This window comes from Gekko japonicus, unplaced genomic scaffold (genome assembly GCF_001447785.1).
Source record: "Gekko japonicus isolate JY-2015 unplaced genomic scaffold, Gekko_japonicus_V1.1 scaffold17, whole genome shotgun sequence".
In the NCBI taxonomy this organism is placed as follows: domain Eukaryota; kingdom Metazoa; phylum Chordata; class Lepidosauria; order Squamata; family Gekkonidae; genus Gekko; species Gekko japonicus.
In genome coordinates this window covers 1,581,524-1,608,780 of record NW_015163604.1, presented here as the reverse complement: position 1 = coordinate 1,608,780, position 27,257 = coordinate 1,581,524, and the positions used below count along the sequence as shown (strand labels likewise).

General features: G+C 45.1%; 2 protein-coding genes across 4 annotated transcripts in view; one reads left to right on the top strand and one right to left on the bottom strand.

Moving 5' to 3' along the window:
• The window catches only part of PPM1L (protein phosphatase, Mg2+/Mn2+ dependent 1L), a 253,066-nt gene extending 242,690 nt beyond the window's left edge, over positions 1-10,376 (top strand). For both annotated transcript variants that reach the window (XM_015407254.1, XM_015407255.1), the window contains exon 5: positions 4,363-10,376. In XM_015407254.1, the coding sequence (XP_015262740.1) occupies positions 4,363-4,709 (347 nt within the window). In that variant the 3' untranslated portion in view covers positions 4,710-10,376. The remainder of the gene's footprint in view (positions 1-4,362) is intronic.
• Positions 10,377-17,588: 7,212 nt separating this feature from the next.
• Positions 17,589-27,257, bottom strand: part of B3GALNT1 (beta-1,3-N-acetylgalactosaminyltransferase 1 (globoside blood group)) — a 15,837-nt gene continuing 6,168 nt past the window's right edge. For both annotated transcript variants that reach the window (XM_015407236.1, XM_015407237.1), the window contains exon 2: positions 17,589-19,438. In XM_015407236.1, coding sequence (XP_015262722.1) covers positions 18,392-19,351 — 960 coding nt within the window. In that variant the 5' untranslated portion in view covers positions 19,352-19,438 and the 3' untranslated portion in view covers positions 17,589-18,391. The remainder of the gene's footprint in view (positions 19,439-27,257) is intronic.

Below are 27,257 nucleotides of genomic sequence, written 5' to 3'. Positions count from 1 at the left end.
AGTTATCCCTCTTGTTCCCAAGTAACTTGTAGGAATGTTTGCTGTGCGTTTTTTAATCAAAGGCAACAAGAGGGAAGCTTTCCGGTGTGTAAGTAGTTACAAATGCAAAAAACACCAAAATGAACCAAATTCAGTCTTTAAGTCCTGCTTATAGCAGTTTTCTTAGAACACTATTTTATATGAATGTATATAATTCTGTTGCGCTTTAATACATAATAATAATTATAAACAGTAGAAGTTTTTCCCAAGCTCATGGTTACGAGCCAAAGACATACAGTGCAGAAGCAAATGGGCTCGCTGGTGCTTCTGATTTAAAGAGACCGTCTCACACCGCATTTAATGAACGCTTACAGCATAAGCCCAGCTATAACAAACATGATGGAATGTAAACAAAGCAACATGAGGAAATAAAGTAAGTCTCTGATAGTTGCTCTTTTGGTGTTGTTTCTGATTTGAAGAGACCGGTTCACATCACAATTAATGAACACTTATAGCATAAGCGCAACTATAGCAAACATAATGGAATGTAAACAAAGCAACATCTCTCACTTATACAGAGGTTGATTCGAGGGGGATTGCCGGGGATCGCCGTTCCCCAAGTGAGGTGTGGGGGCGGGGCACACGACAAAGCCCCGCCCCCTGCTTCCGGCCACCCCGCTTCCGGTCCTCATTCAGCCAGGAGGAGGCAGGAGAAGAGGGAGGGTAAGTTGCTCCCCCCCCGCCTCTCCCCACCTCTGCCTGTGGCCAGGGAGGGCCTTGGTGGTGTTTATGCAGGGCAAACAGGGAGGTGTCGATTTTATGTGCTGCTGATGCTTCTAAGAGGGGCATCCATTTTTCTTGAAGATTGTCAGGAACGGGTTGATTTTCAGATCGTAGGATGCTAGTGGAAACTTTGTCCTGTAAAAAGAAATCCCACAATTTCAGATACCAGTCGCTCAATAGCAGCGTCTTCTTAGTTTTCCAATGAAATGCAATAACATTCCTAGCGGCCGCAAGACACAATTCTATCAACTCTTTCATAAGCACATTGGGGGCAGGATGGCTCCAATGATTCAAAAGGAACAGGGAGGGGATTACAGTGGACCGGATTACTGCAAGGGCAGTACCATGGTCGGTCCACTATTCCCTGAAGGCCCGTCTGAATATCCCACCCCGACCCTGTTTAGACGGCGAGCAGATTTTAGCTCGCCCACGGAGCCAAATGGACCATGTACGGCTTCAGATGGCTCTGCGGGATCCGATGCCCCCTGGCGGCTCATTGGATGAGCTTGTGGGGGACTGGCATGACCGACTCTCCACAGCCATCTATGAGATCGCTCCCCAGCGCCCTCTGCGCTCTCGCACTAGGCTAGCCCCCTGGTATACCCAGGGGTTACGGCTTATGAAGCGGGAACTAAGACGGCTAGAGAGACGGTGGCGGCGTGCCCGCGACGAAGCATCAAGAACATCCTATAGGACGTTTATGAGATCCTATGAGATGGCAGTCAAAGCTGCTAAGAGAGAATTCTATGCAGCCGCGATTGCGTCCGCTAGCTCACGCCCAGCCCAATTGTTTAGAACAATTCGGTCTTTGACAGCGCTGCCACAGAGCAGACAAAATAGTAGGGAATTGGATATTGGCTGTGAGGCTTTTGCGAGCTATTTTGCGGATAAAATATTGGCGTTCCGCCGCGACCTCCCTGCCACAGTTGAAACAGTGAGCGAACTTGAGGCCCCTTGCACGTCCCGCAGGGTTTAGAATGCTTTGACCCGCTCAGTTTGGAGGAAGTTGACAGATTGCTCGTATCTGTACGTCCAACCACATGCCGCCTAGATCCGTGCCCTTCCTGGCTCATTAAGGCGGGCCACGAGGGGTTTCGAGGTGCCGTACGGGAGATTGTTAACAAGTCCCTTGCCAAGGGACGGTTCCCTGAGGCACTTAAGGAGGCGATGGTCCACCCTCTCTTGAAAAAACCAACTTCAGACCCGGCCAAATTGGCCAACTATCGGCCGGTGTCTAATTTGCCCTATCTGGGACCTCAGACAGGTAGAATGCCATAGACTCCACCCTCCAAACCAGCCATTTCATCCTGGGTAACAATTGCTGCCAATCTCCAGGTGAGGGCTAGAGATCACTCAAAATTACAACTGCTCTTCAGGTAGCAGAGATCAGTTCCTCTGGAGAAAACAGTGGACTCTGTCATTATACCCTGCTGAGGTCGCCACAGCAAATTGACACTGTTTGCCTAAAACCAGAGCACTCTCCCAGAGCCTCTTTCTAGATCTCGTTGTATTTATTTCCACAACGGGCCTTATTCCTAGTGAGGAAATAAAGTAACAGTCTCTGAAAGTCACTCTTCTTGCATTGCAGACTTATGTAGTCAAAAAGAGAAGCAACCTGTTATCTCAGGCTGAAGTCCGTCGAGCAAGAACGTTGTCAGGACAAGAACATTGACGTGCCTCTCCGGAATGAAGGCTGTTTTGTGGATTCCTTTCTCAGAACTTAATCAGAGTTACTTTTTTCTTCTTTCATATGGAATCCATTTCCTTGTGAAAAATCTTAATGGATAACCAACCTTGTAGTGCGGCAACAGCCTGCTCTCCACGGCCTTCATTCCAGAGAGGCATGTCAACGTTCTTGTCCTGACAACATTCTTGTCCTGACGGGACTTCAACCTGAGATAATACAGGTTGCTTCTCTTTTTGACTGCAACAAGTCTGCAACGCAAGAAGAGCAGCTATCAGAGACTGTTACTTTATTTCCTCATGTTGGTTTGTTTACATTCCATCATGTTTGTTATAGTTGGGCTTATACTATAAGCGTTCATTCAGTGTGGAGTGTGAGACGGTCTCTTTAAATCAGAAGCACCAGTGAGCGCATTTGTTTCTACATTGTATGTCTTCGTAGCATAACCATGAGCTTGGGAAAAAGTTCTGTTTATCGTTGTTATTATGTATTAAAGTGCAACAGAATTATATACATTCATATAAAATAGTGTTCTAAGAAAATTGCTATAAGCAGGACTAAAAGGTCAAATTTGGTTCATTTCGGTATTTTTTGCATGTGCATTTGTGAAGGGCAGCCAATTAAGTGGAGCCAAAGTTGGGAGAAGCATACAACTTGATTATGTTATGAGTTGGGAACCATCTCTACATGTTACTGAGGAAGAAAGTGAGATGTGATTTGGAGTTACCATTTTGTGTTATCCCCATATCATGGTGCAATTCCAGCATAATAGTGTGGTACAGTAAAGGCTGCGCTCTCCGGAGATTTATTGGGGGGCAGTTCCTTATATTGGAGTACTATCAAGGACAAATAAGTGGGTTCTAGATCAAATCAAGCCTGAACTCTCCCTAAAAGCTAAAATTAATAAATTGAGGCTATTTTATACTTTGGTCACATTATGAGAAGATGGCTCACTGGCAGGGCTTTTTTGGTAGAAAAAGCCCAGCAGGAACTCATTAGCATAATAGGCCACACCCAACAGCAGAAACTCATTTGCGTATTAGGCCACACCCCAGACAGCACAGCTCATTCGCATATTAGGCCACACCCCCATGCCTTCCCTTGGCTTGCCCGGGCAAGCTGACCCTTGGACAAGCCGGGGACCGCATGGGGAGGTATTTAAATGCCTCCCCGATCCTTCCAGTGGGGGGCCTGGTCCACCTGCCTCAAAGTCGGCAGGGGAGTCGCTCTCCAGGCCTTCCCTCTGTAGCCACCACTCACGCAGAGGTTTTGGCTGTAGTGGGTGTGGCCAACTCTGAAGCCAGCCGGAACTCCGTTCCTGTGGGTTCCTGCTCAAAAATAGCCCTGCTCACTGGGAATGACAATAGTGCTAGGAAAAGAGGATGACCGGACATGAGATGGATTGACTCTAGAAAGGCTGTTAGTGGTAGGACATTTTGGAGGACATTAATTCATAAGGTTGCCATAAGTCAGGAGCAACGTGATGGCACTTAACACATAACACACACACCATCGAGTACAGGTTACAATGGGATAGTTCTCTAAAGGGGAAGAGTTCCTTCTCAGTTTCCCCTTTTCCAAGTGGTGTCCTTGTGAAATTTTTCCTTTCCTGTAACTCAGCAGCAGACATACTGGTGCATTATGGAAAAGAACTTCCCAAGTACATGAGATGCAGGCTGTGTGGGGTGGGAGTGTCTGGGGTGGAAAGTATACAATACAATACAAAACCCTTTATCGACGTATAAAATCAGTAAGATAAGAACTTCGTCACGCTGAAAGGGTGGAAAGTATAAGAAGAAATCCAAAGAGCAATAATCATTCGCTAGTTTTATCAGCCCACAGGCACAGGAACTTCAGAAAGCTAGTGCATATAGAAACCGTTTAATAGAACATCAACATTTTTGTTTCCTCTCCAGGTGGCTTCATCAGTTTCAATGGTTCCTGGCGTGTTCAGGGGATCCTGGCCATGTCTCGCTCCCTTGGAGATTATCCGCTGAAAAATCTGAACGTCGTCATCCCAGACCCTGATATCCTGACCTTTGATCTGGACAAGCTCCAGCCAGAGTTCATGATCCTGGCATCCGATGGGCTGTGGGATGCTTTTAGCAATGAGGAGGCTGTTCGGTTCATCAAGGAACGCTTGGATGAACCCCACTTTGGAGCCAAGAGTATAGTCCTCCAGTCATTCTACAGAGGATGCCCCGACAACATAACAGTCATGGTGGTGAAGTTCAAGAGTACTAGTAAAACAGAAGACCAGTAAATGTCATGTGTCTCTCTGCATCTCTCTTGGTGAACTTCTTCAACAAACCTTTACACTTCAACGCAGTAGACAGCTGTAGCAAGTATATTCACATTAAGACTGTACCTCCAAAAAAAGAAAAAAACTTGGGATGAGGAAAATTGCTGTTTTGATAAAACAGCAATGCAGCAAACCCATTCAAAAGCAATGTTTAAGAAACAAATCTCCCTTCCCACCACCATTTTCTTTCTTGCAGCTCTGTAAGGGTGTAAGCTTAGCACATTCTCCCATTGTAAAGGCTGAAGACTCCCGCTTTGAATACCTGCATTTTCTCCTCTTTCAAATACTTCCTGTTTCTTAGTTGCCACCTGAGAGCTGGAATCCACACTTTAGACAAGCAGCGCAGGGGCAAGACAGGAATGACTTGTCGCTGGTCCGCAAGCCATAGGAATGACATTGGCTTTTCAGCAGTGTAATGTGATCTCCACTCTGCAATGCAACTGCTATGTTTGGTTTGTTTGTTTTTTCCTGATCTGCATACGTAGGAAGGCAGGTGGCAGAGGGCTTTGCAATTGTTGATCTGTCTTTTTCCTAAACAAATGGAAAAGAGCAGCCTTTCAGTGCAAAACAGGCAATCCTCCTTTCGCTTTTCATAGTTAAACATACCCTTTCTGAAACATAATTAGGGCCATGCTATTGAGCTTCTCCATAGCTGTGTATTTATACTGTCTGTACGCATGCCTTTAATGACGCCTTGCCTTTCTAACTCCAACCACAGATAGCTTTCTGTGGTCCTTGCTCGTCAGGAAATTGCACTAACAGCTTTAACTCTTGCTTCTAGATGCGCTGGTTGTCAGGACAGATCTGTAACTGCTCGATAATTGTCAGAGATTGGAGTGCGCAGCAATGAGGGAAATCAACACTATTTTAGCAAAAGAGATGCCTAGATGGGATTGAGATTTTGTTTTCAATTATCAACATAGGATCAGATGGGGGCAGGGATGTTGCAAGCATGCTGAAATGAAAAGTAGTTGCCTAATTATTTTGGGTTTCTTTTAAAAACAGTGTTTCACTAGGATAGAAGCTTAGTTCAAAAGATTTGGGGGGAATGGTTTTGACAGCCTAGACAGTTAATGTTGTCATTAATCCGAGATCTTCGTTAGGGATGAAAAGTCACAATTAGACTGATTTATAATTAGGAGCCTATGCATCATGTATGCTGGTTGTAGAAAATTGACTTTTTTCCAGATTTCAGTATTCCTTACTTAGATGCGACCTGGCTGTGAAGCTCCTACCCCACTCGTCATTTGATGAGGTCCTCAAAGGAATGGGCAAGGGTGTGGAGAAGTAGTTGAGTTTGTTAAATATGCTCCTCTGAGTCATTTTAGGCTATTGCACAAGACACTCTGCCTTGGGCCAGCCTTCATTCTCCAAGAATCTGGCCCGCGGGTGTCCTCTGAAGCACCTAAAATACTTCTGGCAGTTAGTGGGCACCCTAAAAGACTTGAGTCTTTTATGTCAGTGGCTGTGATTTGCATTCCGAGCTAGATGGATATTTCTGTGGGCAGAAGAATGTGGGTGCAATCTCTGTCCATCTGTACTATTTCCCTTGGGGAAGTAGAGACAAACAGAAGTCCATATGCACGTGAGGTCTGAATAACAGTCTGCAGAGCCCAACATGTGCAGGAGCTTCTCAGTCTATGAAGGGGGAAACTTGAATGCACACAGTTCATCCTGTTAAGAGTCATTTTCCTTCTAACAAAAGAAGAGACCCTATGGAGCTCAGCACAGTCATTAGCCCATGGCTAATGAATTTAATTAATTTGCTATGGGGAAACAGGAGGTGTTCTAGGCTAATGCTTTGGGACACACTCCTTCATTTCCCTTTTCATTGTCTATAGCTCTATGCTCGGGGTAGCATGGAAAATGTACTGTAATTTCTCAGAATCAGAGAATAGACTTGAAAATAGCACAGAGAAAGATTTAGCTAACTGAAGTGTATCTTAGCTGTTATCCCAGCCTTCTGATTTCTGTTCCTTGCCCTCATCTGTGACCTCTGCTCAATTATATTGAGTATGTTCTCAAAACAGATTAACTTGTAATGTCCAAATTCAGACATCCAGGGACGGTATATGTGCAAAGTCCCTTCACCTGTCCACATTTTGCTACCCTTATATTAATACCAAATAGATTTTAATTAAAAGATTTAATTAAAAGATCTATCTCTTCTGGTGAAGAAAATAATACAACAGGATTCTTAATTACAGTTAATCTGGAATGCAGAAAGGAAATACTAAACTAGAAAAAAAAAACCCAATGGCTTCTGTCTTTCAAGTTTCCAGATCTCTTAGGTGGTAGGGTTGCCAGACCCTCCATGGAGACGGGGCTCCCCCGCCAGCAGGCCCTTCCCTCCCAGCCACCAATCAGCTGGCCGGGGGGAGGGGCTTACCAATAGAAAGAAGGCCCAGGCCACGTTGCCAGGATTTAACTGGAAGTGATGTCATCATGGCTGTGACGTCCGGTTGACACTTTGGTATTTGGGCAAAAACACTGGGCGAAGCCATTTTTACCACAGAATTTATGCCCATTACCAGACTGTCGCCTGGATGTCACAGAGTGATGACGTCATTTCCTGTGCGACACTGGCAACATGACCTGGCCTTTACTCTTTCTCCTGGTAAGTGCCCCCCATCCCCCACTGGTGCTAGGGGGAACCTAGCAACCCTCTTCTGTGGTTTTGCAGCAGGACGAGATGATATGTTGTGTAAGAGTTTCAGGACTGTCCTTTTAACCATGTATTATATTGCTAGTAGGAGATGTATTCTCCGACTGCTGCATAGGCAATGCTTAGCAGTCAGTACTATACTGATTTTGCCATTTACTGTGTGATTACTGTACAGACATAATGAGCTTAGTATTGTAAGAAACAGGCTGGACAGGTATAGGAGATTGTGGATTGGATCCCCATGCACAAGGGGGTGGTGATTTTCTGTGATTCCACCCCTTCCAAAGCAGCTCTCCAACTCCCCCCTCATGCTACTCCTAGGGGCCCGTGATTCCCCAGGAGCAGCATCCGGGCAGCATTTCAGACTGCAGTAGAAGAGGGGAGGTGGGGAGGCTGCGTTTCCATGCATGGGATTTAGATGTGGGATCCAGTCCACTGGGGACAGCTCTAAATGTCTTGCTTCGAAAGGGATTGGTGCTCTGTTTTAGGGCACTGGTCATCATGTGCCATCCAGATGTTCACAGGGCCATCCCCCCTCCCCATGCTGATCACTGGTAGTCAAAACAGATTCAGAGCTTGACTGAGAAGAGTTGAAAGGCTCTTGCTAGCTCACATATAATTTTTAACTACCACAATTGCTCATTCATCTGAAAGGAAAACACTGTCACTAGACCAAGGACTGGGTTTCTTGTTAGTGTTCATAAAGGATATAACCGTTAAGTTCCAGGAGAGGCCATTGAAAAGTCAGTCTTAAATTTCCCTGGGAGTAGGATCAAAATCTAGGAACAGTATTAGGTTGCTGTAAAGTAGTCAGAGTTATTTATGATAACCTCACTTAACCCTGGGCTAATTTTCATTCTGTACAGTAACAAAAAAAATGGATATTTTTTTTTTGCATAGTGTTGATAGGCAAATGATGTGAGAGGTCCATCCATAAAGAACTGCACATTTACATCAGCCTTTTCAGCCTTCCCCTGTATGACAGTTTGCCTCATTTTTTTTCACCTATGGCCAATCCTTCTTTGTCACCAGTTTATTACTAACTCCTCTGTTGCCTGACGTACTTTATGGATGGTCCTTGGCCCTTGCAAAATCTTTAGACACATTTACCTGCATCATTTGCCGGTGTGACCTATGATCAGAATTGTCCGGGGGGATACTAAACTCTGTCACAGTAGTTTATAGGATCTCTTATCAAGAGGCACTTTGATAATAATTGTTTTTGAGTGGTTGGGCATAATTTGACCTAAGCTGGACCTAACCAGGAGCACCACAACCATCATTCTGAAAAGAAAGGAGGACACTTCTAGATAGATAGATAGATAGATAGATAGATAGATAGATAGATAGATAGATAGATAGATACATAGATACATAGATAGATGGATGATGGATGGACTAATGGTGGAAATAATAAGCAACATAACAAAAATAAAACTGGTGACATGTTGCAGTTCAGGATGGGTCTAGCAAGGGTGAAGGCCAATGCCATAACAGATGCTGCTAATTGTTCCTCAGAACTGTGACTAAAGAATTAATGTAGGAGAATTAGCTCATGATTATAAGCTTTAATAACCATAAAAAGTATTAGAGAAAGTCAAGAACAACTGAAAATTCTCCTCCTCATCAGTAAGTTAAAGGGCCTGATCCAGACCTTCCATGAACAGAGCAAGGCCCACTTAACCCTCCGCAGTGCAATCTACTGTACTCTCAGAAAATCACACCTGAGGGGCACGTGATGTTGCATGAGGGACTGCAGCAAAAAAGGGGAATTGGCAAATCTCTTTTTCCTCGCTCCTCAGAAATTAATGTAAGAGGACGGTCTCATGATTCTCAGGAGCAGCTTTTCAGGGGGGCCCAGGAAGTAGAAGCCACCAGAAATACTTGACACAAAAGCATTTCATTCTCAGGAGGATTAAATTGAAATAATGTTAAACCTTTACCCAACTTGATAGCTATTGTGTATAATTTCTTTTTTAGGCCACAAGATAGTATATTACAGCACAGGATAAAATGAGCAAATGAAAATGGAGATTTGATAAACAATAATCAAGGTATCATGCATAAATATAACCAGATAGTGTGTTAATTTGTATACTATTAAAAGTAGTGTTTAATATCTAAGGAGGGACAAAAAAATCTATAGTAACAGGCAATAGGCCTCAAACAATTATAGAATACAGTTTATATTCAGTCAACTGTTAAAAAGGCCTCATTTGCCCAGCCGCCTAGTCAAAAAGAAAAAAGGTCTCATACTCTATATGAGTTCATGAGGAATTACTAGCTTCAAATGCATACTTATAGACTTGTTTACAGTTTTCAGCTTGTAGGAAAGGCGCCAACACTAGGAAATAAAACTATAATAAGAGAATGAAGCATATCAGCATAATGGTATTGCAGAAACTATAGTTTGACTTGAGAAATGTGTAATATTTCTGTATAAACATGTCTCGCAAAACCCTCTTTGGGGGAATTTGAAACAAATTCTTATCATACATGGAGAAATACATGAAAACTGTTTCTTGACACATTCTGAAATTTAGGACATTAGGAAAATCAGGTTCTTAGCCAAACAGCAGTTTTCCTTTGATGCCAAGTTCAAAAAGAATACAGCCAGACCCTGAAGTCTTCATTATAATCCAGAATTCCAGCTGTAGCCTATGCAACACATATCGAAAAACACTTGCAGTCCCAGCACCTAGAGAAGGGGAGAGGGCAGCAAAGGCAAGAACCCCCTTTACAACTGCCTGCCAATAATATAATCACACACAGCGTTTTGGATTAAAATGTGGAATAAAATGGCCACAACTTTTATCGGTTACAGCTGTAAGAAGCATTAGCACAGCATGGGTCTGCCAGATTCTGGCATCAACTGACCCGTCTGCTGGTCGATGCACCCTGTTTGGGTACACAGTTTGGTGCAGTGGTTAAGTGTGCAGACTCTAATCTGGGAGAAGCGGGTTTGATTCCCCTCTCCTCCATTTGCACCTGGCTGGATGACCTTGGGCAAGCCGTAGTTCTGATAAGAGCTGTTCTTGGAAAAGAGCAGTTTCTGTCAGAGCTCTCTCAGCCCCACCTACCTCACAGGGTGTCTGTTGTGGGGAGGGGAAGGGAAAGGAGTTTGTAAGCCGCTCTGAGATTCCTTTGGGTAGTGAAGGCCGGGGTATAAATCCAATCTCTTCTTCTTCCGTTCCCCCACCACCACCTGCCTGCTGGTGAAGGGAGAACCAGGGGATAGCAGGTTGCTGGATTCCACAGGGACGGTCACCCTAAGTGGTCTCCCCTGCCACCTGAGCATGAGGGTAACCTGTTGGCAGCCCCTGAGCTGGGCATGCCCCTTGAAGACCCCCTCACCCTAAGAACTCTGCAGGGGATCCCAGGCCAGGAAAACAGCACGCAGGCTGAGTTCCCAAAATGCATCCGACCCCATGCTGATACCGCCCTAACGTTGTGACAGATACAAGAAGCAGAAAACATCATAAACAAGAATATAACCCACACTTTACCGTAACAGAACCTCCCAGAGGGGCAACCCACAAACACCATGAACCTTCTTCTCTTAAGTAGTAACACATAGGGAGGGGTGGGTGAGCAACCAGTTCTACACAGCCAGGTGAAGTAGCCGGGCAGCGCGGCACGCTTTATACCTCCCCCCCCCCTGCCGATCACTCCTTTTCCCCCCTCCCCCGGACACAGGTCAGGCCCCATCATAGGTCCACCTAGGGAGGGGAGGGCCAGGTTTTCCTGCCACTGTGGCCCCCCGGCCCCCAAGCTGCCCATGCAGCCCATCCTGCCCTGCAGGACATAGCCACCATGGCCACCCATCACTCTGTTGGCTCCCCCCCCCCATGTAGGACTGCAAATGGGGACCTGCTGTGAGTCAGGGTCCCCACTTATGAGAAATAGACTGTTGTGTCTTACAGATGTTTTTCTATGTCATTTTCTAATTCTATTCTGGGTTGGTGCAGACTTAACACTTAACCATGGCTTGTTGCCTTAGCCCTGGTTCATATGGCAAATGTACTGTGAAACTCTAGCATTCTCAGGCCTGCTGAAAGACAGGGAAAGTAGTGAGATGTGCTTTTGTCATCCTGCATGCAGACAGGTGGAAGGAGTAAAGAAAACACCTGAACCATGGTTTGCTTGGGGCAGATGATTAACCAGGACGGGACTGGCCACCTTGGCGCCATATGAGGCTGGTGGGAGCCTTGGCCACCATGACCAATGCAAGCCAGCAGCTGACATTTCACAAGGCACACCACAGCGAACAATTTTTGTGAGGCGGGCAGGTGGAAGCCAGTGGTACCCTCTTTGCATGAGGCAGGCACACACTCTTCCTCCCTACCTCTTTTCATGGGGGGAGGGTCCAGGAGCAGTCCAAAGGATATGGTCCTTACCAAGGCAGTTTTGGCCTCCCAGTCTACCCCTGTGATTGACACTTATTAACACATCACAGTGTGCGAGCCAGTTCATACTGTGGCATCACGTCTTGCTTTCTACCAAGCACTGTGGCCACAGTAAAAGATTCAAACATCTGCTTAACCATAGGTTAAAAAAAACCCATGGTTAAGCTTCTAGTGTCCTAGCCACACTGCTGGACCTCCTGATGACACCTGGTATTTTTGGCCACTGTGTGACAGAGCGTCGGACTGGTTGGGCCATTGGCCTGATCCAACATTGGCTTCTCTTATGTTCTTATGTTCTTTATTTAAAGGGAGAGAAAACATAACCACGATGTGGGCAGCAAATTAATTTTCACATTAATTTTAGCTACTTTTTTTTAGGGGGCAACTGGGTGATGTTCCTTTCTGTCTTAAGGAATGGAAGAGTTCATGGCCACTTGCAGTTTATGTGGAAATATATTTGCATTCATTGATTTTTCTTGCAGTCACGAATGTATACACGGCATTGCACAGAGCACCATCTAAAACATTGCATGCACTTTCTAAAGAAAATGCATCTAATGTGCACAGGAACGGCATCATGTTGCATACAGTTCTCAAATGATCTAGGTCATTAGATGCTAATTTTGTAATTGCCTGTATCAAAGCTTGTTGAATGTGCATATTCTTGTGTGGAGCAACATATATGAGTACACAGGGGTCGTTTCGTAGAAAAAGATCTAGGGGAACTCATTAGCATAACTCATTAGCATATGCCACACACCCTGACATCACCGGAAGTGTGTCATAAGGCCACACCCTCTGACATCACCGGAAGTGTGTCATAAGGCCACACACCCCGCCCCCAACGGTCCAGGCCGCCGTCGGCGGTCTTGTAGCTCCACTGCCGAGCCCCATGAAGGGCCCAGCGGTGGACCTGCAAGGCCGGCGGGAGTGCAAGGAAGCCCCGCGAAGGCCCTCCCTGGCCCCAGGCAGGCAGGGGTGGGGAGAGGCAGGGAGGAAGCAACTTACTCTCCCTCTTCTTCTGCCTCCTCCTGGCTGAATGAGGGCCAGAAGCGGGGCGGCCGGAAGCGGGGGCGGGGCCTCGTCATGTGCCCTGCCCACCCGTACCTCACCCGGGGGAACTGCAATCCCCCGCGATCCCCCCCGAGTTCTGCTAGATCAGAGCAATCGTCCATCTAGTCCAGCATCCTATCTCACACAGTGGCCAACGAGTTCCTCTGGACTTCCATAGAGGTCAGGGATGCTTTCTATGAAGCAAACGTCATTCATTCCCAATGAACATTTATGGTAACCATTTGTATTCACTGAAAGCTGCTAAAGCTGCTAAAGCAGTTAGTGTAATGTTCATAACACTGCTAGTTTGGCAATTACAGAACAATCCACAGAATAGTAGAAGTGTTTCAGCCGCGTTATAATCTACAATGCTGCCAAAATCCAGCCACAGTTAAGCATTTTAAACCCCATTGGTTTCACTGGGAAAGTTATAATGGACTCCAGTTTCTTCTATCACAATGAATGGGATGGAAAAGAGTTCAGTTTTGACAGGATCATGCTCTATACATTTAAAATAAGGATTGGTCCACACTGTTGGTTGTAATCTGTACATGAACACCATCTTGTGAGTTCTTGGATGCATGTGCAGAAGATGGAAGTACAATGGTATAACACTGTACTTCCATCTTAGGTATAACACATTTTTATTCTCTTTTATCATAGCAATTGCACATCCCGGTGTATTTACTGTTCACCATATGCATCCTGCATGCAGTCTTGGGTAAATGCATGCCTGAGGGTGGGTTCATATGGAAGTTCAATCAACTTTGTGAATGAATTTAACTTCCTCTAGATTATACTTTGGAAATGAAAAACATATCCTCAGTCCTGGAATGAACGGATCAAAGCGCTGCATTGTCATTCAATGACATGTTTTTTGCACTAGCCGATTTTTCAATACTGATTCACTCTGGTAACATTAATGATCTGCTTGCAAGATAGATTTGCCGTTTGAAAGGCAGTTGTGTTCTTTTGAAAAGACAGATATGCAAGTTTGGTTCATGTAAAAACTGTACTCTCCAAAAAAGAAGCATAATACCTTTTTATTAGCATCGACCAAATTGTCACAAATCACTGCGCACACATTGGAGAACACAATCTTTCTCTCATTGCTTTGTGACAGTTTAGTTACTTCTAATGAAAATCTGTTATGCTGCTGCATTTTTAATAAGTTTACAAAAAAGAGATCTTGAAAAGATTTCCTTGCTCTTTAAAAATAAAGTCTTATAATTATTTTTAGGCATATTAAAATGACCCATATTTGCCCATCACGGATATGATGTTGCATCTCCTGTATTGTCATTGGATTGTCATTTGAGTCAAACACAGGAAGCCTATTTTTGTATTTTAATGCATCTTTCATCACGAAAGGGCAGTGAATGAACAAAACCTCTAGGTCAAAGACATAGGAAGGCAACAACAGAAAAAGAATCAAGATGCTGGGTTGGATCCTGCCATCATTTCTACTCATGGAAAGTCTACAGTTGTAGACTTGCAATTTGTCCCTCTTACTGTTCCTATCAGTCAGTGGACTTTGGTGGGAAGGGGGAGGTGGCAGCAGTATTCCACTCACTTCCATTAATGGAAAGGACTGACAGGATCCAACCAAGAGGGTTTACTAGCTCTACAGTGCAAAGTTGAGCTGGTAAATGGGTTAGATATACAATCTACCACTTGATTCATTGGGGTTGCTTTTCATATATATGCAAAGTACTTACAAAACCCCTGGTGGTGGGAGCCATCTTAGAACAGGCATGGGTCTTTCAGGCTGGGGACAACGCCTCTACTTACCTGCCACAACGTAAGCATACCATCATCTGAATGCGAAGGGGGGGGAATGCCCTTTTCTTCAGAACTATTGTTATATATGCAAATAAATGCAGATTCAATAATCAAATAATGGATTAAAATTTGTACAATTAGCTGTCCTAGTGTTTTTTAAACTAGTTCCCACATTCTCTAAAGCAATGGTTTCATTAATTGCAGACCGACTTAAACAGACAGGTATTGGCCCAATATTTCATTTCCAATGATGTAACCAAGAGTGTGACGCATAGAGAAAGTGGTATATTGGGCACTGCCCCTCTTTGTAAAACACCACTTATTTATGAGCTGCCCCTCAGCTTCTTCTGCGGTAGGAGCGTGGCCACTGCTATCGAAATAAATGAGATTCTGAGTAAGCTAAAGGTTTTTTGGGTAGGTTTATGGTGAGAATTCTGGCCGTTACCCACAGCTGGAACCTTTAATCATCCCTTGCTCTACCACTTCGTAACATCCAGCCCTCTTGCAGGGTTAACACTCATTTCTGAGATCACAGACGAAGTCCCTGGAACAGCTACTGAAATAGAAATGTGTTTGTGGATAACACAGACGTGGGATAGTGTTGGCTAAACACACAGCTAGAATCTCAGAGCTACTGCGCTGCCCCAGAAGGGCATGGTTTGAAGGCACATGGATACCACAACCTTGCTGGAGCTTAGCAGCTCTGGGGTTGGTCAATGCTTCAGTGAGAGAGAGAGAGAGTCTGGGAATTTCAGGGTCCAAGGTGGGATGTGAATGTACTATATCTTGCACCTCTGTGAAGTGTCAGTTTATCACTGTGCAGTAGGACCTGAGAACGATCCAAGATCCAATCCATTACACTTCTTTAGAAACAGCCTCTGCTTCTGTTCCACGTCCCACCCCTTCAGGCACTGTTAACGAACACCTTATCAGAACACAGTTCTGAAGTGGTGGTTTTTTTTTTATGATGTTGTAGTGAGACAAAGGGAAGAGCCATTTGTGCCATGGTAGCTAAAGCTTATCAAGAGGAGCCTCTGGCCTTCCTAATGCCGGCTGTACAATTGGGGGGGAAGGATATGAAAGAGCCACTGAGACATTTTCTGCTTGGTTCGTCTTCCAGAATTAATTTTTGAAAACAGAAGCACACCCAGGTGTGCTTTAAGATCTGTATAAAGACACAAAATGGAACGTGCACATCTGTTTTCCAAACAAGAACAGCCTGGCAGTGAAACCAGAGATCATGTACCTTGTGTGGGCTGTATGTGTTGTGTTCGGTTAACACCTGCAAACATCTTAAAGCTGTGGACATGCACCCCTCTGGACTTCAGAAAGGATTCTGCAGGCAGCAATTTAGAAGCGAGCTGATTGTGTCATCTACAATTACACCTCGAAGTCACCTCTAGGAACTTAAACCTAGCAAAGTTCACTGCTTTATCCATACTGCACAGCAAGTGAAGGAACTGGGGAAGCCTCATTGTTCTCTGGACTCGTAGAGGTTTTCTTTTGTACCTAATTCTACATCTGTCTCTAAGAGACAAATTGAAACATGGGTCAAGTTTAATGTAAATATGATAACATTAGCTGTAGTATAACCCAAAAGTGACGGTGCTTGGTCACTTTTCGCTGTATGTAACTATGGTATCTTCAGTGTGTGTGCATTAGAGATAGATCATTATGAACCTGGGGTTTGGTTTTTTCCTTTTTTTAAGATGGGTGCAAAATATATGTTTCATGCAACTGCAGATTCTGTATTAACGTCTACAGGAAGTGTAAACTACTGAGTAAAATAAATTTGGTTGTATGGTTTAAAAAAATAAAAGCTTTAAAATGAGCGTATTTAAATAAATAACGGGAGTTTTCCTTTTTCTTTTTTTGTTCAGCTGTATTTCTGTTCAATTTCATTTAATTTTGACCAGACGTATGAACAAAATTTATATGGATGGCAGTATCTTAAAGTAGTCAACAACTTAAGCTATGTAATATTCGGAGGAATTTGTAACATGTGATAGACTGAAATCCAACTTAGCTTTGGCCATAACCAAGAGAAGCTCCTTTGAGTATTTACCATATTCCCATTAGTAAGTAAGAAATATATCTTTTGTAGATTTGACCCCCATCAATATTTTTAAAATATACATTAAATGGTATAGTAAAGGTAAAGGTTTCCCTTGCTCGAAAGCCAGTCGAATCCAATTTTAGGGGGTGGTGCTCATCTCCATTTCCAAGCCGAAGAGCCAGGGCTGTCCAAAGACTGCTCTGTGGTCATGTGGCCAGCATGACTAAACACCAAGGTACATGGAATGCTGTTACCTTCCCACCAAAGTGGTACCTCTTTATCTACTTGCAGTTTCTTGCTTTTGAACTGCTAGGTTGGCAAGAGCTGGGGCCAGAGACGGGAGCTCACTCCATCATGCGGTACTAGGGTCTCGAACTGCCGAGCTACCAACCTTCTGGTCTGCAGCTCAGCATCTTAACCTCTGAGTCACCATGGCCCCTTTTGAATGGTATAGGCAAAGAGAAATCTAATGGGCATTGTGACAGATCCTCAGTTTGATTGGCTTGCCTGCAAACTCCCACTTGTGAGAGACCAGCCACTTCTTGTGATAGGGAAAACAAATTCTGCTAGTTTTACCTTCCTCTGTGTTCCCAATGCCATCCCCAAGGGCCCCCCGAGCTTTATGAATGGCTTCTCCAGAGGCTGCAGTGGGAAGGGGAAAAGATTATTGTGTGAATCAAGCTCTATTCAAGGTTCTTTAGGTCCAATCCATTCAATGTAGACGCAGTAACTATTCAAAAACTGACCACAGGGGAGGCTCTCCTCAAGGGCACTTTACCCCCTTTTGATCAAGCAGTCTTCCAGTTCACATTAGTATTTGATCACACCATACACAGAACCATTTATTATGTTCAATAAAAGGATGCTTCCTTGTGGACCAGTAGATTATATACATCATTTGACACAGAAATGCCATGCAGTGGTTATGTTCCTTCCCTGTTTTCTTGTTCTTGTACACCCTGCAAGAAAAGTAGTCCATTTAAAAGGAATTCTGTACTAAGGCCATATGCTATTAATAGGAAGGGTTCCCTGACTCTCTTGGGAAAAGGAACATGGTGGCAAGAAGTGTCCTACTAAGTCTTGAGACAGATGGGTTCTTCTTTTTTTTTTAGCCCCCCGTAGGGGATTTTTTTTAATTGCATCTTCTATAAACTACAAAGAAACAAGGGAGGGCAACTACATACTAGGGGAGAAAGTAAATCAAAACCCCTAAAAACCCAAGAGATGGTGATCATTCCAAATATTTACAGTATTCGCTTATAAGTGTATGCACTTTAACATAGCTACATTGAGTACATTTTTCTTGTTGCTTATATCAGGAAGAGACAGATGGGTTCTTAACAGAGCTTAAAGCAGTATTGTATATATATTTGTTCCTTGGTATACATATCTTAATTTCATGCCACATGCCTTTGTAGAATGCAAAACCTGCAAAACTAGAAATGTCCAGGTTGATGCATACAACTTAAATTCTGATACATTTGCAAAAAAATATAGGTCACGGTGAACTGGTGTTAGCATGAAGACAGAGTTGCATTGTATTCCTTCCCAAGTACATTTAAGGTCCACATAAATGTCAGTGCAATTCCTACAGTATAAATTAAACAGGCCAGAAGAGGATAAGGCAGCTCAATCTTAGAGGCTCAGTGAATCGAATGAGTCTTTAAAACTTGGGACGGTATCAGCGGCAAGGAACTGGAGTCTCTTGCTTTATTTCTTGCCAGTACCTAATCATTTCATGAGAAGAGATGCCATGTACTGCGATCAAGTGCTTGTATTTACAGATATCAAAGTTAATTCTGTATAAAAAGAAGAGTTCTGCATCTGGAATACTGATACTCTCCCCAAGAATATTTAAGCAAATCCCAACATAGACATCTTCAAATTTAATGGGTTTGACATGATGCATCGTTTCATGAATCCTGCAAGCCAGCCTGGAATTAAGGATATAACCAAGTCCACTGCAGTATGGAGGATAAACATTAAATGGATAGTCATTGTAAGAAATATATATTTTCTTGTAAAGTCCTCTGTAAGAGGAACTGTGAATGAAGGGGTATCCAGTAATGAAGTTTTCTGAAATATTTGGTTTTAGAAGAAATTTCACTAAGTTGCCAGTGTTGATGAAGACATCAGAATCAGTTTTCATAATATACTTAGTATTGGGACAAAACTCAGCCACCCATCTGAAAGCCATGATTGTTTTCAATGTAAGGTTGTCATACGTGTCAAGGAAGTCTTGACGGATTATGTCTCCATAGAGAATGCTCTCATCTTTTATTGATAAGGCTAAACCATCTTCTCTTTCTCCTCCTTGGCCCAGTAAAAACAGTGTCCAAACTTGGTTGCCCCACCAGGATTTCTGAGAGCCCCACGTGATCCTAATGGCTTGTCTCACCTTCACATCTGCAGGTCTCGAAGCCACCAAAATAACCAAAAATGGGTTGTTCTCGTTGCACTTTATTTGCTCGCGTAGTGTGAAGACAAACTTCTGCTTATAAACAGGTTCATACTCGTAGAAATACATCCAGTTTATATGTTCTATCACAGGGTGGGTGGGGATTGCCACATACCATATCATTAATATGGCAGAGATAAGAGACAGAGTCCAAAAAACTCTTTTCAAATGTATTATGGACATAATAGTCTTCAAAACAGCCACAAAGACAAGATGGCATTGGCAACAAAGTTGTCAGAAGAAAGAGCAGGGCTAGGCATAAATTCTTGGCTGGAAAAGAAAAAATCGAGTTAGCATATGGAAAATACAAGCTTTCAAGTTTAGAATGCCCAAATCTCTGTAAAAGAGATTAAAGACATGATTATCACAATCGCTACTATCCATTTGTTTGCATTGTCTGAAAATGGTACATCAGCCAGGCAGTGATGGTAACAAAAATACCTTGAGGGCTGGAGAGAAGACATCATCTTGCCTGTCCTTGGCTCCCACCAAGGAAAGAACAGTTTGGTTCTAGGGTTGCCAGCTCTGGGTGGGAAATACCTGGAGGTATTCGAGGTGGGGCCTGGGAAGGGTGAGGTTTGGGGACAGGAGGGACCTAAGTAGGATATAATGCCATAGAATCCATCCTCCAAAGCAGCCATTTTCTCCAGGAGAACTGATCTCAATTGAAGTAGCAGATCTCCAGGCACCACCTGGAGGTTGGCAACCCTAGTTTGGTTATGTGGCAGAGTGACTGCAGCAAAAAGGGAAGGTCCCACCCCCACAAGATCTGGCTGCTACACAAGTGGTGCATTTCTACCAGCAGGAGATATCAAAAGAAGCACCAGCGATGGGAATTGACCCTCTGGGTCAAATTGAAGGAAGAGCATTAGATATAATGCTTCTCTCTCTGTGTCTCTCTCTGTCTCTCTGTCTCTCTGTCTCTGTCTCTCTCTGTCTCTCTCTCTGTCTCTCTCTCTGTCTCTCTGTCTGTCTGTCTGTCTGTCTGTCTCTCTCTCTCTCTCTCTCTCTCTCTCTCTCTCTCGTAATCGAAAAAACCAATTTCATGTTCACAAATATTGCACCTGATCTCAGGCTATTTTTTTCAGTGTGCAGACCTATGTGTGGTGAGGCACAACAATGCACTGTTTCTAACTGCATGCCCACCCCCACAGCATGTAGAACATCACGTGTATCTTCTTTCTTTATTGTCAGTAAAATACTCCACAAAGCACAATGGCTTGTAAGTTTACCAACTTGCTCACTCAACATAAAGGTTGAGTTAACAACAGTGACATACAAGCACAAATCTAAACTGCAGAATACTCGCATAATAAATGTTCAGTTGCATTTTAAAATAATCCTACATATAAAAAATGTCATATATATCTTTTAAAAATTAAAAAAACACATTTCCCCAAAATCCAGTCCGTCAAGATGCCTTCAAAACGTTGTCATGAAGTTTTACTGCCAATGAAATAAATTCTTCTACTGTTTCTATAGCCCTCTTATCAGTCCTCAAAAGAAGGTTTAAAAGATAGTTATCAGCAGGGAAAATAGCCATAAGAGGAATTAGCACAAGTTCAGCATACAGTTTCCAGGGGAAGGGGGACTCTAAAACCTGAGCTGCACAGGGACATAACCTCTGCTCTCGGGAAATTATTGCCTGCATATGCATAGTCCCAATACACACGACCAATAGAGAATGAAAGGACTGGAAGGGCACACAAGGGTAAAGATATGTATGCAAAGGACTGTGTCACATGTCAGAGTTTACATACTGAGGATATATACAACATTTGTTCCCATACAGTCAGGCACATATTGTCTATATACTGGGGTGAACTATGAATTGATCTGCTGGTACTAATACACTCAACTCTGAAGATTTCCTGTGTTGGGATGTTCCCTCTAAGTAGTGGAGTCTTGTGAGCAAAAATTCTACTTTGTGAGCTACTGGCATTAAAGTTGTGAGTGAGAGATTTGGCTACTGCATAAATAAGTTTCCTCTGGAGCCATCCTTCCTGAGCTTAGATAAAAATGTGTGAGCCAGAGGCTAAAAAACTGTGAGCTAGCTCACACTAACTCAGCTTAGAGGGAACACTGTGTAAATTACAAAATAAAGTTGTCTACACTGAAATTTCACACCCTGTGTATATTGGGGTAATGAAACTCCATAATGGAAGACCACAAATTATTTTAATCAACTCAGATCTGATATTAACACAGTATTCAAAAACCAATGCATTAATCTTTCAGTCTTCTAAGGCATTCTGTTGCTGATCTAAAAGTCACTGTTCCCCTACCCACCCCCTCAAGAAAAAACTTCAAAAGAACCCAACTTAAAATCAGGATTCATTACAAAGTTCAATGCTATATCCACTGCCCCCAGGGTTTTAAGAAAGATTTTGGATCTCATTTACTAGGGGTGCTAATATTTTAGCATGAGCCGTCCTTTACAGATGTTAATCTATTCATTCAAAGTCTGTATAGTCTCTGTACCTAAGGTACAGACTACAGACTCAACTACAAATAAAAGTTAAAAATGTATACCTTTCTTTTCTCTCCAATGGGGACCTAATAAGGGGAAGCTTGTAACATAGTTTTCCCTTCCTCCACTTTATCCCTGATACTTCTGAAATAAAAGCCTACATAGGCATTACTTCTCAAAAAGCAACTCAAAGAGTTTTGAATTTAATACTTTTTGAAATACAACAACTTTTACGTTGAACAATTTGGTTTGGCCGCTAAAATGTTGTGGGGGAGTTTTGCCACTAGAGGGAACTCTTATTACTTCATACACACAACCAAGAGAAATATGCCAGGAAGCTTATTGCCTTGTATATACAATGGACACAAGAGACCTCATGCAAATATACACAAGAGACTTCATGCAAATTCAGGAATGTATTCTAACCGTAGAGCTTCATGTATGAGGCTGCCTTATACTGGGTGAGACCATTTGTCTATCAGAGCCACAGTATTGTCTACTCTGACTGGTAGCAGTTGGTCTAGCAAGCCACCCCCTCCCTAGCATCAATTGGAAAGATGGGAAATAATAATACTGATTTATCTAATAGTGGGTTGGATTCAGGCCCATAGCCATAGGGGGCACATGAGGGCAATGCCCCCCCATGAATATTCCTGGGCCCCAGCAGGAGGGGAGGGAAAGGGGTGGACTCTCTGGGTCTTCCTGCTTCCACAGCCAGCTTCTCAAAGCAGGAAGACCCGGTGAGGCCATGCGGTGGTCCCCCCTCTCCCTCTCCTCTGATGGGAGCCTGAGCTGCAGGGGGGCTTGGGAGCTGCTGGTAAGTTTACGTTCCCCCCCCCCAAGCAGGTCCAATTTGCCCACTCCCAGCAACTTTCTAGCTTGATCTTATCCAATTCCCTACCTTACAACAGCCCCAGTCCCACATGGATTTTGTTTGTGTAGTTGGCTGGGTGGCTCAGACTGAGCAGGCTGAAATTAAGCCCGGCGAAGACGGAGGTCCTGTGCTTGAGTCGGACCGGACCGGGGTTGGGACTCCCGCTTTCAACCTTCGATGGGGCACCATTGGTGCCAGCTTCGGAGGTTAGGAGCTTGGGAGTGCTCCCGGACCCCACCTTAACGATGGAGGCCCAGGTGGCAGCCACTGCCAGATCGGCCTTTTACCATCTTCGGCTGGTACGGCAGTTGGTTCCTTTCCTCGACCGCAATGACCTAGCTACAGTGATCCATGCGACGGTCACCTCGAGGCTAGACTACTGCAATGCTCTCTACATGGGGCTGCCTTTGCCGCAAATCCGGAAGCTGCAGCTGGTGCAGAATGCTGCGGCCAGGCTGTTGGTGCGCGCCCCTAGATGGGAGCACATCCGACCTGTGCTGACAGCGCTGCACTGGCTGCCTATAGCATACCGGACTCGCTTCAAAGTGCTGGTGCTTACCTTTAAAGCCCTACATGGCCAGGGTACAACATACCTGAGGGACCGCATTTCCCCATATATTCCCCAAAGAGCACTTCGGTCGGGGTCACAACACCATCTGGTGACCCCGGGCCCTAAGGAGGCCAGGCTTGCAGCAACAAGGGCCAGGTCCTTTTCAGTGGCTGCTCCTATCTGGTGGAATGAGCTCCCGGAGGAGATGGGCCCTGTGGGACCTTGTGCAGTTCCGCAGGGCCTGCAAGACGGGGCTCTTCCACCAGGCTTTTGAGTAGGAGCTACCACTGCCACTACCACCACTGCTCCATTATACAGCTACACTGCCAAAGGGCTGGGTAACATCTAGCTGTGGTTTTGGCCTGCCCTTCTGCTATGCAAGATGTTGACAACACCATCTGGTGACCCCGGGCCCTAAGGAGGCCAGCCTTGCAGCAACAAGAGCCAGGTCCTTTTCAGTGGCGGCTCCTATCCGGTGGAATGAGCTCCCGGAGGAGATCAGGGCCCTGCGGGACCTTGCACAGTTCCACAGGGCCTGCAAGACGGAGCTCTTCCGCCAGGCTTTTGAGTAGGAGCTGCCACTGCCACTATCACCACCTACAGCGACACTGCCGGAAGGCTGGGTAACATCTAGCTGTGGTCCTGGCCTGCCCTTCTGCTATGCAAGATGTTGGGAGTTTAGCCGTGCTCTGATAGATTTGAATTTTAATTGGTTTATTTATATGGAATTTTAACTGTTTTATATATTGTACGCACTTTGTGCCTGTGTAAGCCACCCTGAGCCCATTCGTGGGGAGGGCGGGGTATAAATATAATAAAATAAAATACATAAAATAAATAGTTCCCATGATTTTCAGCTTAGCTTTTTTTTACTGGTCAAACAGGATTCCATCTTTCTTGGGCCAGAATGCACCAGAACACCATTCCAGCTGCCTTCTGAACCCGCCCCGCCCCTCCCCCTTCGGGGGCCCCACGTGGCGGCAATCCTCAGCAGGCAAGCTCAAGAGCCATGGGGGACCGAGAAGCCACCACGCTCCCTGGGTAAGGGCATCTGGGTCGGGGGGCTGGGCACGGCAACGGAGCGGCAGGGGGAGAGGTGGAGACCAACCAGCCCGTTCCTGCACCTAGGCCTCTCAGCGTCAATGAGATTGCACCTTTAACTGGGCTGCACAGGTGACATGCCTGCACAACGGAGCCTGTGCATGAGAAGAGCTTAACAGTAGGGCAAGTGCAATCACCCGCCCCTTCGCCACCTAAGCGATGGGCGGTCCCACGGGAAGCATTGCCAGTCCGAGCCACACCAAGGCCTCACAGCGCGGTAGTGTGTACTGGCCAGATCCTCTGGCGAGCTCCACAGGGCTGGGGAAAGGGTTTTGCACAGGGCCACCGGGGGATGCGGCTTTGCACCTCCACACCTCTGCACCAGAGCAAGGGCCCAGGGGTTGAGAGTGGTGTGGTCGCGGTTTCCCCAGCCCTGCAATGGCACAGAGCACGAGGTCAACATGGTGAGTGGCCAGCAGCCTGTTTTCTCCAGCAGCTCAAGCCGGTGAGGGTCACATGGGGTAGGGAGGAGTGGGGGCTGCTGCCTGCAGAGCTGTGGTGGGGAAACTTGGAGGGGAGTGGTACAGGGGTGGAGCCTGTGCTCCCCGCCTCTCAGCCAAGTGCTTTGTCCCAAAGGTAACCCCCACTCGGGACCTGCCCCCCCAAAACACTGCAGGCTGCCCCCTCGGTGCCTGTCCAATGCCCTCGGTTGCCCCTGGCCTGGCATGGTGCCTCTTCAACCCGGCTCAACCATTCCCATTGAGGCACCCTCCTTTCCCCCCCTATTTTATATATATAGCGCATATCACAATAAAGAAACTACGCAGTAATACATTAAACAGGGAGAAGATAGAAGATAGAATTGTTACAAATACACTTGCATATCAAATAACTTTTTAATATACATCAGCCAACATAATCATCTGTATTCAAAGTGGAAAAGAGTTATTAAAGAACTGCATTTAGAACTATAACCATTGTTTGTCTTTAGTAAAAGAAGGGATCACCTCCCTTTCTGAAAGGGATTGAAGGATTGGGAACCACTTGCACACAAAGGGCATTTGATCATCCTTGCCTGAGTTATTAGTTATTCGGTTTGCTATTTTCCCCATCGTGAACTGCATCCATATTTTATCATGCCACAAATCTAAAGGCGGTGGTGGCTGCTGCTGCTGTGGGGGGGGGGGCGGCAGCACGGTGGGCAAGAAGTCACCGCGGCTGCCCAAGTGAACACGGTGCAGGAACCACAGCTACTCCTCGTCGCTGAAGGGCCACAAGCGCTTCTGCATGTGGTGGGACTGCCAGTGCAAGAAGTGCAGCCTGATCGCCGAGAGGGTGAGCCGCCCCACCGCCGTGCACTGATCACAACCCTGGGCATGCGCAGCCTTCACCCTCCTGGGAGTTTGCCCACTGCCAGGTCCTGGGGGGCGATGCCCAGTGGCTCAGCGTGCAAAGGCAGGCGTGGCAAAGGTCTGACTGGATCAGGCTGTGCTTTGGGTGTCCAGAGGGCTGCTCCGTAGACAGGGCTTGCGGGCTGTGCGCAGGCAGTCAGCGGCACTCGACGGAGCAGCTCCCAGGCCCGTCGCCCTTCAACCCAGGGATCAGTTTTCCTTGTGACTGGAGAGATGGCATCTTTTCACTCTCCTTCCAGAATATTCCCACAAATCGAATATAATAATTCGATTTGTGGAAGCCATGAGACCTTTACGTCTGCTCCTGATAACAATGACAAAGGCAGATGCAAATGACAAGTTGATAGTGGGCAACTTTTACACACAATGTAAGCCAGTAAATTGTATTTGTGCAGACTGAGACATAGAGAGCCAATGTAATCACATATGATCCAGTAGGATCTGAACTGACCCACCAGATTATGACAGACATCAGTTTAATTTGTAACAGCAGTGAAAAATCCAAACCATGTTGGGAATCAGTAGGAAAGTCACTGAAAATAGAACTGCTATTATTGTGATGCCTTTGTAGAAATCTCTGGTGCAGATTCATCTGAGTTCTTGTCATGCCCCCTCAAATAAGCACTGGAAAATGTACAGAAAAGAGCAAACAAAATGATCAAATGCTGGGCAGACAGGATGGTAGTACATCAGGACAACTGTCAAGTTTGATACAAAGAATCATACCCCAAGCATCTGTTTGAACTTTTAATCTCCCTGGTCATTCCACCAGAAATCTCAGAGTAGCCATCCTCAAGCATTTGGGAATGCAAGGTGGTGTAACAGAAACGTTACCTTTGGAATGCAAGGTGGTGTAACAGAAACGTCTTCAGAAATTTGACCGTGTCAATCAAGTCCCACACAAGAGAGCCAGTTTGGTGTAGTGGTTAAGTGTGCGGACTCTAATCTGGGAGAACCGGGTTTGATTCCCCACTCCTCCACTTGCACCTGCTGATGTGACCTTGGGTCAGTCACAAGCTCTGGCACAGCTGTCCTTGAAAAAGAGCAGTTTGTGTCAGAGCTCTCTCAGCCCCACCCACCTCACAGGGTGTCTGTTGTGGGGACAGGAAGGGAGAGGAGTTTGTAAGCCGCTCTGAGACTCCAAGTGAAGGGCGGGGTATAAATCCAATCTCTTCTCTTCTTCTACAAGAGTTACGATTTTTCCCCCCACAGTGCAAGAGCTGAGAGTAACATAGTAGGATTTTTGCTACTATGGAATGTATTTTTCGCTTTTAAAAAGTGCTTGACAATTTCATGGAGTTTAGACCTATAACTTACAGCTGCTCTGCCATGGAAGCTTGCTGGGTAACCTTGGCTCAGTCATACACTCTTCAGTCAACATACCTCACATGGTTGTTTCTTTGAATAAAGTGGAGGAGAGAATGACAGTGGAAGCTGCTTAGAGTCTCTACTGGGGAGAAAGCTAGGGCATGAATGGAGTAAATAAATACATAAATATTCATTTTTTTAATTTATTTATAGCCTGAGATTCTTGTTGAGACAGATTACACAGTTGGGTAGATCCTACCCATATCCTACCCCTACACTGAGTAAAGTTTGTTTGTGTCAGAGTTCTCTCAGCCCCACCCACCTCACAGGGTGTCTGTTGTGGGGAGGGGAAGGGAAAGGAGTTTGTAAGCTGCTCTGAGACTCCAAGTGAAGGGCGGGGTATAAATCCAATCTCCTCCTCCTCCTCCTCCTCC